Source organism: Carassius auratus, unplaced genomic scaffold (assembly GCF_003368295.1).
Source record: "Carassius auratus strain Wakin unplaced genomic scaffold, ASM336829v1 scaf_tig00214077, whole genome shotgun sequence".
In the NCBI taxonomy this organism is placed as follows: domain Eukaryota; kingdom Metazoa; phylum Chordata; class Actinopteri; order Cypriniformes; family Cyprinidae; genus Carassius; species Carassius auratus.
The window spans coordinates 873381-885691 of record NW_020527513.1 but is presented as its reverse complement, the minus strand read 5'-3'; the positions used below and the strand labels follow the sequence as shown (position 1 = coordinate 885691).

The window sequence follows — 12311 nt, the reverse complement described above, 5'->3', positions numbered from 1 at the left end:
ATTTTATTTATTGGCATATATAACAGTCATCTGTATAAATTATAAAACAATATGACAAGGTAATGTTTAATTTATTATATTTTATATATTTATTACATTTTATTAAATTAGATTTATGCATTTTAAATGCATTTTATATTATCATCTCATAGCTATCTGATATGACTTAATAGGCCTAATTAACTTCAAGCGAACAATATAAATCATATTCTCAAGGATTAAAGATTAAACGGAAAAAAAGTAATAATAATAAAAATGATTCCACAACCTCTGTTAGTTGCGTTATGCACTAATAAGCATGTATGACCACTGAACAAAAGAAGAAAGAAACTATTTCTTAGCGTCCGTTTCCACCGTGACTCGTCGATTCGTCGCTGTGTTGTTGAGAAAGTCGACTTATTTTGCACTTTTGGCTCATGTGGGGCTAAGGACGCAAGAAAACACTATCGTGGAGTTTTTCTATTGCTATTTGAGCAAATGCAGTTGAGCTTAACTGTCATTGAGACGACACTGAAATGGTTAAAATCGACACTCTCCCCTCACATCACCATTAGTAGTAATTGTGTATTTACTGAATAAACGATGTCTGCTATGTTCGAGGGGAATCCTTTGTCAACTATGCAGACATCTGACTCTAAACAATTACAAGGGAAGCAATCATACAAATTACCGACAACCTTTGAAACAATGCTTCAGTTTATGGACTTTAATCCTGTTGGCATTAAACTGTGTTATCTCTTTAAAGGAACAACTTGTGGTAAATTTTAACTGTAATTAAATTGGTTTGTTCATTCTGAATAGGTTTTAAGTATTTATAGGCATGAAATATACAGTTCTGCAAATGTATGACAAGTGTAGTCCAAATCAATAAATGTTTGATTGTAATAGAAATTTACAAAAGCTCTTGGAAGGTAATTTGAAATGTGTGTGTGTGTGTGCATATATATACACACACTCACTGGACACTTTATTAGGTTCACCTTCCTATCGTTGGACCCCCTTTTGCTCTCAGAACTACCTTAATTCTTTGTGGCATAGATTCAACAAGGTGTTGGAAACCTTTCTCAGAGATTTTGGTGCATATTGACATGATAGCATCACACAGTTGCTGCAGATTTGTCGGCTGCACATCCATAATGCAAATCTCCCATTCACCACATCCCAAAGCTGCTCTATTGGATTGTGATCTGGTGACAGTGGAAGCGTTTGAGTAAACTGAACTCATTGTATTGTTCAAGAAACCAGTCTGAGATTATTTGAGCTTTGTGACATGGTTTATTATCCTGCTGTAAGTAGCCATCTGAGGATGGGTACACTGTAGTAATAAAGGAATGGACATGGTCAGCAACAATACTCAGGTATAGGCTGTGGAGTTTAAATGATGCTCAATTGGCACTAAGGGGCCCAAGAAATGTGTAAAAGGAAAATATCCCCCACACCATTACACCACCACCAGCCTGAACCATGAGACAAGGCAGGATGGATCCATGCTTTCATGTTCTTTACGCCAAATTGTGACCCTACCATCTGAATGTTGCAGCAGAAATCGAGACTCTTCAGACCAGGCAACGTTTTTCCAGTCTTCTATTGTCTAATATTGGTGAGCCTGTCTGAATTATAGCCTCTGTTTCCTGTTCTTAGCTGACAGGAGCGGCACCCGGTGTGGTCTTCTGCTGCTGTAGCGCATCTGCTTCAGGGTTCGATGTGTTGTGCGTTCAGAGATGGTATTCTGCATGCCTTGGTTGTAATGTGTCGATATTTGAGTTACTTTTGCCTTTCTACCATCTCTAACCAGTCTGCCCATTCGCCTCTGAAATCAACAAGGTATTTTTGACCACACAACTGCCGCTCACTGTATATTTTCTCTTTGTCGGACCATTCTCTGTAAACCCTAGAGATGTTTGTGCGTGAAAATCCTAGTAGATCAGCAGTTTTTGAAATACTCAGACCAAAGACACTTAAATTCCCTTTCTTCCCCATTCCGATGCTCGGTTTGAACTACAGCAAGTCGTCTTCACCACATCTAGATGCCTAAATGCATTGAGTTTCTGCTAGTGATGGGTTGTCTTGAACGATTTGTTCATTTTGAACAAATCTTTAATGTGACACATCAAGAACGAGTTGTCTTGGGAAGTGATTCGTTCAGTCGCGCATGCGCAAAATTCTATATGTTCTGTACTAGACTTAGTGTAGTAATTCACCTGTTTCAGTCAATGCAGTCTTGAGCCGGAAAGATAATTGATTAGTTCATCTCATGAGTCTTCGGGTTTTTTGAGTCGTTCGTTCATCACATTTGTGACCCCTGGATCTTTTTTTTTTTTTATGTATTATTTTTTATTACTTTATTTGATACTTTATTTGTTTTACTTTTGTCTGTTTACTTGCTTTTTACTGTACTTGCTCTTTGTCTACTGTTTATAATTATATAATTGTTGCTTTTGTAGATTAAACTGTATTTGCTGTTATGTTTGTTAATAAAAAAAAATACAGTTTATGGTAGTAACCCAAAAGCTTTAGATTGGGTAGGCCTACTGCAAAAACATGAAAAAATAATTAATAGATTATTTAAGATGTGTAAATAGATGTCTACACAACAAAGACAGGCAAATGAAGATTATATGAATTTAAAGTTTGTAAGCATTTCAATTTAAATTTAATAATCCTTAATGTTAATCATTAGGTAATGTTTAGAAAGGTCATTAGTAAACATTTTCAAGAACATTATCTCATTTTTCTAGCTATGTGAATGTGTATTAGGCCTAACTAAAGATCTGTTGAGCATTATATAATGTTTGTTAATGATTTATAAATGAAAGTTATTATACAGTGTTACCACGAAAAAAAAAAAAAAAACTGTAGTCTGATTACAAGTATATTTTAAAATGTAATGTAGGCCTAATCTAATTATAGCTGTGACATTTAGAGTGTCCAGCATTCCACACTGTTTCATCACACTGTCCTGTGTCTATGGTGGATACTTTTAAACCACGTGTTTTACAGCTAGTCCCACATTAGAGTGTGTCACACTCTTTCCATATAGAAAAAGAAAGTGAAAGTGTGCTTGCTTTTTTTTTTTAACTTTGTTAAAACATAAATGCGATAAGACATGTTTTGGAGCGGTATCTAGCTCTGTGGCTTAGGAAACAGAATCTTGTCTAATATAGCAATAAAAGGCTTATTAAATGGCTAAATATAACTAACAAATAGCAAAATAGAAAGATTATTTCTGATATTGGATGGTAGGTTATACATAATGTTTAATGAAAAACTTAAGACCATTTTGAAGGCTCAGGAAACCTTTGCAGGTGTTTTGAGTTGATTAGCATCTCACCATAATCTAATTTGACTATCTGACATATGAAATAACATTGATGTTTTATATAAAGTTTTTAGGGCCATAGGCTATAATATGTTGTTTTTAGATAAAAAAAAGAGACCAACCAGTTGGACAGAGGTTATGTGCAAATCATCCAAGCACCCATACCTGGCCATTTCTATTTCATTAACATAGCTAAATATTATTAAGCTGGAAAGAAATTAAAGATCCATCTTCCAGGTTCATTTCACTCAGCCAATAATATTTCACATAGTATTTTCAGTCAGTTTTGGAGGTCTGATTGGTTAAAGCTTTATTGCGTGCACAAGACACAGTTTGAGCGAGAGGAGAGACACATTTCAAGTGCGTCCGGTTTTGTGCTAGAGCAAAGGAAATCCATGCAAAGTAAATGTGCTTTCGCTTTACAATAATGCGCTGTCGACATTTGTCAGTAAAATAATGCCATAAGTGCTGGGTAGATTACTGGACTGGGTAGAGAACTACGTAGATTAGCTTACTTAAATAGTTACTGATTCCAAATAACATGACAAAAAACTTAATTGGTATTGTGATCCATTACAGTACACAGTTGAGGTAATATAATCAGATGTTTGCACATCCGTTTAAATATAACAATCTTGTATTATATTAATACAAAGAGAAATAAAATATATTCCATTCATTGTAATTAACAACATGAAGTGCCGTAAACATTACATTAAATCAGTGTGGGGTTCACAAACTGCAGGGGTTTGTGAGTTTGATGAAAAAAAAATAAAAAATGAAGCTGTGTGGCCACCTGACTAGTAACAAGTCTTTGTGTGAATGTCCACTGGAAGACTTTCTGAGTTTATATAAGCAGCGGGTGATTTTAGAAATGAAATTTAAAAGAGAAAAAAATAGTTGCTGTTTAATTTTGATGTAAAATATTTAAATCCATGTTTGATAATATGTGTACACTTTGGCTTAAAGTATCATCCTATGTCAACATGGGCTTGGTGATGAGGGAGGCCAGTGGGGTGGCCATGCCATTTTTGGGCAAATTGGAATGTTTGAAAAGGATTTGTGTGATTGAAAGATGTGAAGGATACACCTGATGCATCCTTCAAAACAGACCGAGAGAAGGAAACAAAACATAGACTACTATGGATCTTTCAAATTTATATGTCCTTTGAAGGAGACTGATTTGTTGAGTAGAAAAATCAAGTAAAAAAAAACACAGATCTGTGATTAAAAAAAATAAGAACAAGAAAGAAGAGATTTATCAGTGGACAGTGGACTCATTGCTTTATTGAGTTACCTAACATCACAATAGATTTATTTACATTCTATTTATACATTTATATATTTTAAGCTAATAAAAAAAAGCTGACAAGTTTTTTTTACATGTATATTTAATGGTTTATCTAAATTATATAAAGTTAATAAAAAAGTAACAAACAATTCACTTAGTTCTTAATTTATAACTGTTCATTGTGTCTCCTTCTGTTTGTCTCTTGAACCAAGAAAGGTTGCAACAGCATAAGCAATTATCCCAACGCCAAGCGTTGCTCCAGCCCCTGCAGCAACAGTCCTCACTGCATCTTGCACCTATTAGAATAAACAGAAATTATCTGTATTAATTCACTGTCTGCAAAGTTGTTGCTTTGAGACCTTAAGCCTGTAATAAATTATCTTAAAATATTTTGCCATAAACAACTATAATACAGTGATTTGCATTTTTGAGATATTTAAGAGTATTATAAATAAGTTACAGTACTTGTGTGAATGATCTCAGTTTTCCGAGTCATGCCAAACAACTACCTGGCGGGAATGTGGTTTTCCGTATCTCAGCTCTGTAACAAAGTGCTCACAGTTCTGTGAAAACACACTATATGGACGTTCTTTTCCCAAAAAACTGTGTGCATCCCGTAGAATCTCTCGAACAGGACGAGGCTTATAATTATCATCCAAAAGGTTGTTGATACAGTATTCATCATTCCCAACTACTTCATAAAGTTGATCTTTTTTCACTGTGGCTTTTTCGTGTAGAACTGACATGATACTGCTGGCCCCAGCATGAGCATGTTCAGCTGTAGAGAAAGAAATGGAAGAGCAGTTATGAGACTTAAATGGAATGTTTCAGATTCAATGGGAGTTAAGCTTAGTATTATCATATGAGGAATGTAAAATACTCACAGGGTGGTGCCAGGTGAATCACATAACCTTCACCAACATAAATAGCCCAGTGATTGTATAAGCCTCGGGAGATTTCAATCAGGTCTCCGGGCTCTGGCTTTTTCTCGTACTAGGAAACAATAGCAGGCGTAATATTTAAAAATAAATAAATACTAGAGCTAATTAATCTGTCAACAAAATGAATACTGTTTAACTGTAATAAAGCAATACCACTGCCCTGAATAGGCCAGATAAAATCAAGAAAGTGAAACTGTACACAAAGACAGATATAGCCATGTATTCTGTTGCCTTAAAGAACAACATGAACTGCACTTTTCTCTCTCTCGACCTCGAAAAATAAGGATACAGTGCAATAGTGCCAAACAGTAAGTTTATATGACAACAGCACAACAATATCTATTTGTTATGTAATGTGAGCTTTCATTCTTCCTATTTGTTTGAGGTCATTAATATATTTACCTTGGACATTGCAACCTCAAACTTTCACCTTTTTCATCCTATTAGAAACACATAACAAAACAGGTTTTATGCGAAAATGTAAATCTCTGTGTCAAGGAACACATATAAATCACATCTTATGTACATTCATGGAAATGATATCGTAAATAAATTTGAAACAATGGAAATGATTTCCTAAAATTAACTAACAAATTTTGCGCTCTACGATCCATGCTTTGAGCAAGGTATTATTTTGATGTGGTCTTAAGTAATTAGGATATTATACTCACAAGTACGTCGCAGTGATGTTGTTTCTAAAGTGAAATTAAAGTCTGCTTTATCTCGTTGCTCGACCAATCAGACACATTCAGAGCAGATAGAGACGCCCTTAAAAGTGAGATTGGACAGACAGGGTGGAGTTACATTTCCAATTTTGGACAAGCTCCCGCAACTGTATCAGTATTCAGTAGGGGCTCAGTGTTATTGACCTCATAAATGAGCAAATGAGAAATTAACTTTAAATTTAGAATCAAACAGTGTTTGATCTAAAATTACCCAAGCATAATGAATAATGTGGAATGTAGATAAAAAAAAACGAGATTACATTTCAGAGTTTACTCGATCCTGTGTTGCCAGTTTCAAATGTGAAAAGCGCAAACGGGAGAAGGAGTGTTTTATCTAATATGATAACGTCGCCAAACACTTAATTTTAGACGGACTTTCCCAGGAAGGTGTTGTTGAGCAAATGCATTAACACTAGGCTAATCATAAACTACAGAGGGTGATAAGCACCTTCTGTCGAAAGAATACACGAGAGATTCCGCTCATTCATTAACGGTGTTGACATTTGTAAAAGTTGCAAATATTGCACATTTGCCCCAATCTTTTCGCTATTCTAATAGTAGTTTTAATGTAGATTAAATATTGTGCATGGAGTCTTTGGCACAATGTCTGTTATGTTCGAGGGGATGCCTTGACAGCTACAGCCAGCAGGTGTTTGCCAAGTTTAGTCCAGTATTTTAGGGATTGTCAAGTAGTTAAGGTTTAAAAAATAACTACTCAAAACATAAATCCCCATTGTTATTGTATGTCCATTTCGGATCCAGTATATCTGGTGACAGTGGAGGCGTTTGAGTAAAGTGAACTCATTGTCTTGTTCAAGAAACCAGTCTGAGATTATTTGAGCTTTGTGACATGGTTTATTATCCTGCTGGAAGTAGCCATCTGAGGATGGGTACACTGTAGTCATAAAGGAATGGACATGGTCAGCAACAATACTCAGGTATAGGCTGTGGAGTTTAAATGATGCTCAATTGGCACTAAGGGGCCCAAGAAATGTGTAAAAGGAAAATATCCCCCACACCATTACACCACCACCAGCCTGAACCATGAGACAAGGCAGGATGGATCCATGCTTTCATGTTCTTTACGCCAAATTGTGACCCTACCATCTGAATGTTGCAGCAGAAATCGAGACTCTTCAGACCAGGCAACGTTTTTCCAGTCTTCTATTGTCTAATATTGGTGAGCCTGTCTGAATTATAGCCTCTGTTTCCTGTTCTTAGCTGACAGGAGCGGCACCCGGTGTGGTCTTCTGCTGCTGTAGCGCATCTGCTTCAGGGTTCGATGTGTTGTGCGTTCAGAGATGGTATTCTGCATTCCTTGGTTGTAATGTGTCGATATTTGAGTTACTTTTGCCTTTCTACCATCTCTAACCAGTCTGCCCATTCGCCTCTGAAATCAACAAGGTATTTTTGACCACACAACTGCCGCTCACTGTATATTTTCTCTTTGTCGGACCATTCTCTGTAAACCCTAGAGATGTTTGTGCGTGAAAATCCTAGTAGATCAGCAGTTTTTGAAATACTCAGACCAAAGTCACTTAAATTCCCTTTCTTCCCCATTCCGATGCTCGGTTTGAACTACAGCAAGTCGTCTTCACCACATCTAGATGCCTAAATGCATTGAGTTTCTGCTAGTGATGGGTTGTCTTGAACGATTTGTTCATTTTGAACAAATCTTTAATGTGACACATCAAGAACGAGTTGTCTTGGGAAGTGATTCGTTCAGTCGCGCATGCGCAAAATTCTATAGGTTCTGTACTAGACTTAGTGTAGTAATTCACCTGTTTCAGTCAATGCAGTCTTGAGCCGGAAAGATAATTGATTAGTTCATCTCATGAGTCTTCGGGTTTTTTGAGTCGTTCGTTCATCACATTTGTGACCCCTGGATCTTTTTTTTTTTTAATGTATTATTTTTTATTACTTTATTTGATACTTTATTTGTTTTACTTTTGTCTGTTAACTTGCTTTTTACTGTACTTGCTCTTTGTCTACTGTTTATAATTATATAATTGTTGCTTTTGTAGATTAAACTGTATTTGCTGTAATGTTTGTTAATAAAAAAAAAATACAGTTTATGGTAGTAACCCAAAAGCTTTAGATTGGGTAGGCCTACTGCAAAAACATGAAAAAATAATTAATAGATTATTTAAGATGTGTAAATAGATGTCTACACAACAAAGACCAGCAAATGAAGATTATATGAATTTAAAGTTTGTAAGCATTTCAATTTAAATTTAATAATCCTTAATGTTAATCATTAGGTAATGTTTAGAAAGGTCATTAGTAAACATTTTCAAGAACATTATCTCATATTTCTAGATATGTGAATGTGTATTAGGCCTAACTAAAGATCTGTTGAGCATTATATAATGTTTGTTAATGATTTATAAATGAAAGTTATTATACAGTTTTACCACAAAAAAAAGAACTGTAGTCTGATTACAAGTATATTTTAAAATGTAATGTAGGCCTAATCTAATTATAGCTGTGACATTTAGAGTGTCCAGCATTCCACACTGTTTCATCACACTGTCCTGTGTCTATGGTGGATACTTTTAAACCACGTGTTTTACAGCTAGTCCCACATTAGAGTGTGTCACACTCTTTCCATATAGAAAAAGAAAGTGAAAGTGTGCTTGCTTTTTTTTTTTTACTTTGTTAAAACATAAATGCGATAAGACATGTTTTGGAGTGGTATCTAGCTCTGTGGCTTAGGAAACAGAATTTTGTCTAATATAGCAATAAAAGTCTTATTAAATGGCTAAATAAAAAAAAATAGCAAAGTAGAAAGATTATTTCAGATATTGAATGGTAGGCACTACATAATGTTTAATGAAAAACTTAAGACCATTTTGAAGGCTCAGGAAACCTTTGCAGGTGTTTTGAGTTGATTAGCATCTCACCATAATCTAATTTGACTATCTGACATATGAAATAACATTGATGTTTTAGATAAAGTCTTTAGGGCCATAGGCTATAATATGTTGTTTTTAGATAAATTGCTCAGAGACCAACCAGTTGGACAGAGGTTATGTGCAAATCATCCAAGCACCCATACCTGGCCATTTCTATTTCATTAACATAGCTAAATATTATTAAGCTGGAAAGAAATTAAAGATCCATCTTCCAGGTTCATTTCACTCAGCCAATAATATTTCACATAGTATTTTCATCAGTCAGTTTTGGAGGTCTGATTGGTTAAAGCTTTATTTAGATTTGAGCATGCACAAGACACGGTTTGAGCGAGAGGAGAGTTGAGACACATTTCAAGTGCGTCCGGTTTTGTGCTAGAGCAAAGGAAATCCATGCAAAGTAAATGTGCTTTCGCTTTACAATAATGCGCTCTCGACATTTGTCAGTAAAATAATGCCATAAGTGCTGGGTAGATTACTGGACTGGGTAGAGAACTACGTAGATTAGCTTACTTAAATAGTTACTGATTCCAAATAACATGACAAAAAACTTAATTGGTATCGTGATCCATTACAGTACACAGTTGAGGTAATATAATCAGATGTTTGCACATCCGTTTAAATATAACAATCTTGTATTATATTAATACAAAGAGAAATAAAATATATTCCATTCATTGTAATTAACAACATGAAGTGCCGTAAACATTACATTAAATCAGTGTGGGGTTCACAGACTGCAGGGGTTTGTGAGTTTGATGAAAAAAAAATAAAAAAAATGAAGCTGTGTGGCCACCTGACTAGTAACAAGTCTTTGTGTGAATGTCCACTGGAAGACTTTCTGAATTTATATAAGCAGCGGGTGATTTTAGAAAGGAAATTTAAAAGAGAAAAAAATAGTTGCTGTTTAATTTTGATGTAAAATATTTAAATCCATGTTTGATAATATGTGTACACTTTGGCTTAAAGTATCATCCTATGTCAACATGGGCTTGGTGATGAGGGAGGCCAGTGGGGTGGCCATGCCATTTTTGGGCAAATTGGAATGTTTGAAAAGGATTTGTGTGATTGAAAGATGTGAAGGATACACCTGATGCATCCTTCAAAACAGACCGAGAGAAGGAAACAAAACATAGACTACTATGGATCTTTCAAATTTATATGTCCTTTGAAGGAGACTGATTTGTTGAGTAGAAAAATCAAGTAAAAAAAAAACACAGATCTGTGATTAAAAAAAATAAGAACAAGAAAGAAGAGATTTATCAGTGGACAGTGGACTCATTGCTTTATTGAGTTACCTAACATCACAATAGATTTATTTACATTCTATTTATACATTTATATATTTTAAGCTAATAAAAAAAAGCTGACAAGTTTTTTTTACATGTATATTTAATGGTTTATCTAAATTATATAAAGTTAATAAAAAAGTAACAAACAATTCACTTAGTTCTTAATTTATAACTGTTCATTGTGTCTCCTTCTGTTTGTCTCTTGAACCAAGAAAGGTTGCAACAGCATAAGCAATTATCCCAACGCCAAGCGTTGCTCCAGCCCCTGCAGCAACAGTCCTCACTGCATCTTGCACCTATTAGAATAAACAGAAATTATCTGTATTAATTCACTGTCTGCAAAGTTGTTGCTTTGAGACCTTAAGCCTGTAATAAATTATCTTAAAATATTTTGCCATAAACAACTATAATACAGTGATTTGCATTTTTGAGATATTTAAGAGTATTATAAATAAGTTACAGTACTTGTGTGAATGATCTCAGTTTTCCGAGTCATGCCAAACAACTACCTGGCGGGAATGTGGTTTTCCGTATCTCAGCTCTGTAACAAAGTGCTCACAGTTCTGTGAAAACACACTATATGGACGTTCTTTTCCCAAAAAACTGTGTGCATCCCGTAGAATCTCTCGAACAGGACGAGGCTTATAATTATCATCCAAAAGGTTGTTGATACAGTATTCATCATTCCCAACTACTTCATAAAGTTGATCTTTTTTCACTGTGGCTTTTTCGTGTAGAACTGACATGATACTGCTGGCCCCAGCATGAGCATGTTCAGCTGTAGAGAAAGAAATGGAAGAGCAGTTATGAGACTTAAATGGAATGTTTCAGATTCAATGGGAGTTAAGCTTAGTATTATCATATGAGGAATGTAAAATACTCACAGGGTGGTGCCAGGTGAATCACATAACCTTCACCAACATAAATAGCCCAGTGATTGTATAAGCCTCGGGAGATTTCAATCAGGTCTCCGGGCTCTGGCTTTTTCTCGTACTAGGAAACAATAGCAGGCGTAATATTTAAAAATAAATAAATACTAGAGCTAATTAATCTGTCAACAAAATGGATATACTGTTTAACTGAAATAAAGCAATACCACTGCCCTGAATAGGCCAGATAAAATCAAGAAAGTGAAACTGTACACAAAGACAGATATAGCCATGTATTCTGTTGCCTTAAAGAACAACATGAACTGCACTTTTCTCTCTCTCGACAGACCTCGAAAAATAAGGATACAGTGCAATAGTGCCAAACAGTAAGTTTATATGACAACAGCACAACAATATCTATTTGTTATGTAATGTGAGCTTTCATTCTTCCTATTTGTTTGAAGTCATTAATATATTTACCTTGGACATTGCAACCTCAAACTTTCACCTTTTTCATCCTATTAGAAACACATAACAAAACAGGTTTCATGCGAAAATGTAAATCTCTATGTCAAGGAACACATATAAATCACATCTTATGTACATTCATGGAAATGATATCGTAAATAAATTTGAAACAATGGAAATAATTTCCTAAAATTAACTAACCAATTTTGCGCTCTACGATCCATGCTTTGAGCAAGGTATTTTATTTTGATGTGGTCTTAAGGTATTAGGATATTATACTCACAAGTATACGTCGCAGTGATGTTGTTTCTAAAGTGAAATTAAAGTCTGCTTTATCTCGCTGCTCGACCAATCAGACACATTCAGAGCAGATAGAGACGCCCTTAAAAGTGAGATTGGACAGACAGGGTGGAGTTACATTTCCAATTTTGGACAAGCTCCCGCAACTGTATCAGTATTCAGTAGGGGCTCAGTGTTATTGACCTCATAAATGA

The 12311-nt window shown here is 35.0% G+C and overlaps 2 protein-coding genes across 2 annotated transcripts; both read right to left on the bottom strand.

The window, feature by feature from the left end:
* Window positions 1–4770: 4770 nt before the first annotated feature.
* On the bottom strand, window positions 4771–6296 carry LOC113091109 (HRAS-like suppressor 3). Its single transcript, XM_026256545.1, has 5 exons — window positions 6223–6296; window positions 5954–5991; window positions 5495–5603; window positions 5120–5388; window positions 4771–4906 (listed from the first exon to the last, which is right to left on the bottom strand). Exons 2-5 carry the CDS (start codon window positions 5960–5962, stop codon window positions 4787–4789), a joined length of 507 nt encoding a protein of 168 aa, XP_026112330.1. The 5' UTR covers window positions 5963–5991; window positions 6223–6296; the 3' UTR covers window positions 4771–4786.
* A 4344-nt stretch (window positions 6297–10640) lies between these two features.
* LOC113091102 (HRAS-like suppressor 3) lies at window positions 10641–11892 on the bottom strand. Its single transcript, XM_026256538.1, has 4 exons — window positions 11830–11892; window positions 11365–11473; window positions 10990–11258; window positions 10641–10776 (listed from the first exon to the last, which is right to left on the bottom strand). The coding sequence occupies exons 1-4, from the start codon at window positions 11836–11838 to the stop codon at window positions 10657–10659; spliced, it is 507 nt and encodes a 168-aa protein (XP_026112323.1). The 5' UTR covers window positions 11839–11892; the 3' UTR covers window positions 10641–10656.
* Window positions 11893–12311: the final 419 nt, after the last annotated feature.

Bases quoted from the DNA above. Each gene is read 5' to 3' on its own strand.
- LOC113091109 (XM_026256545.1), bottom strand. The intron at 5,389-5,494 runs GTGAGTATTTTA...CTTTCTCTACAG, and splicing joins GATTCACCTGGCACCACCCT to CTGAACATGCTCATGCTGGG. The intron at 4,907-5,119 runs GTAGTTGTTTGG...TTATTCTAATAG, and splicing joins GAAAACCACATTCCCGCCAG to GTGCAAGATGCAGTGAGGAC.
- LOC113091102 (XM_026256538.1), bottom strand. The intron at 11,259-11,364 runs GTGAGTATTTTA...CTTTCTCTACAG, and splicing joins GATTCACCTGGCACCACCCT to CTGAACATGCTCATGCTGGG. The intron at 10,777-10,989 runs GTAGTTGTTTGG...TTATTCTAATAG, and splicing joins GAAAACCACATTCCCGCCAG to GTGCAAGATGCAGTGAGGAC.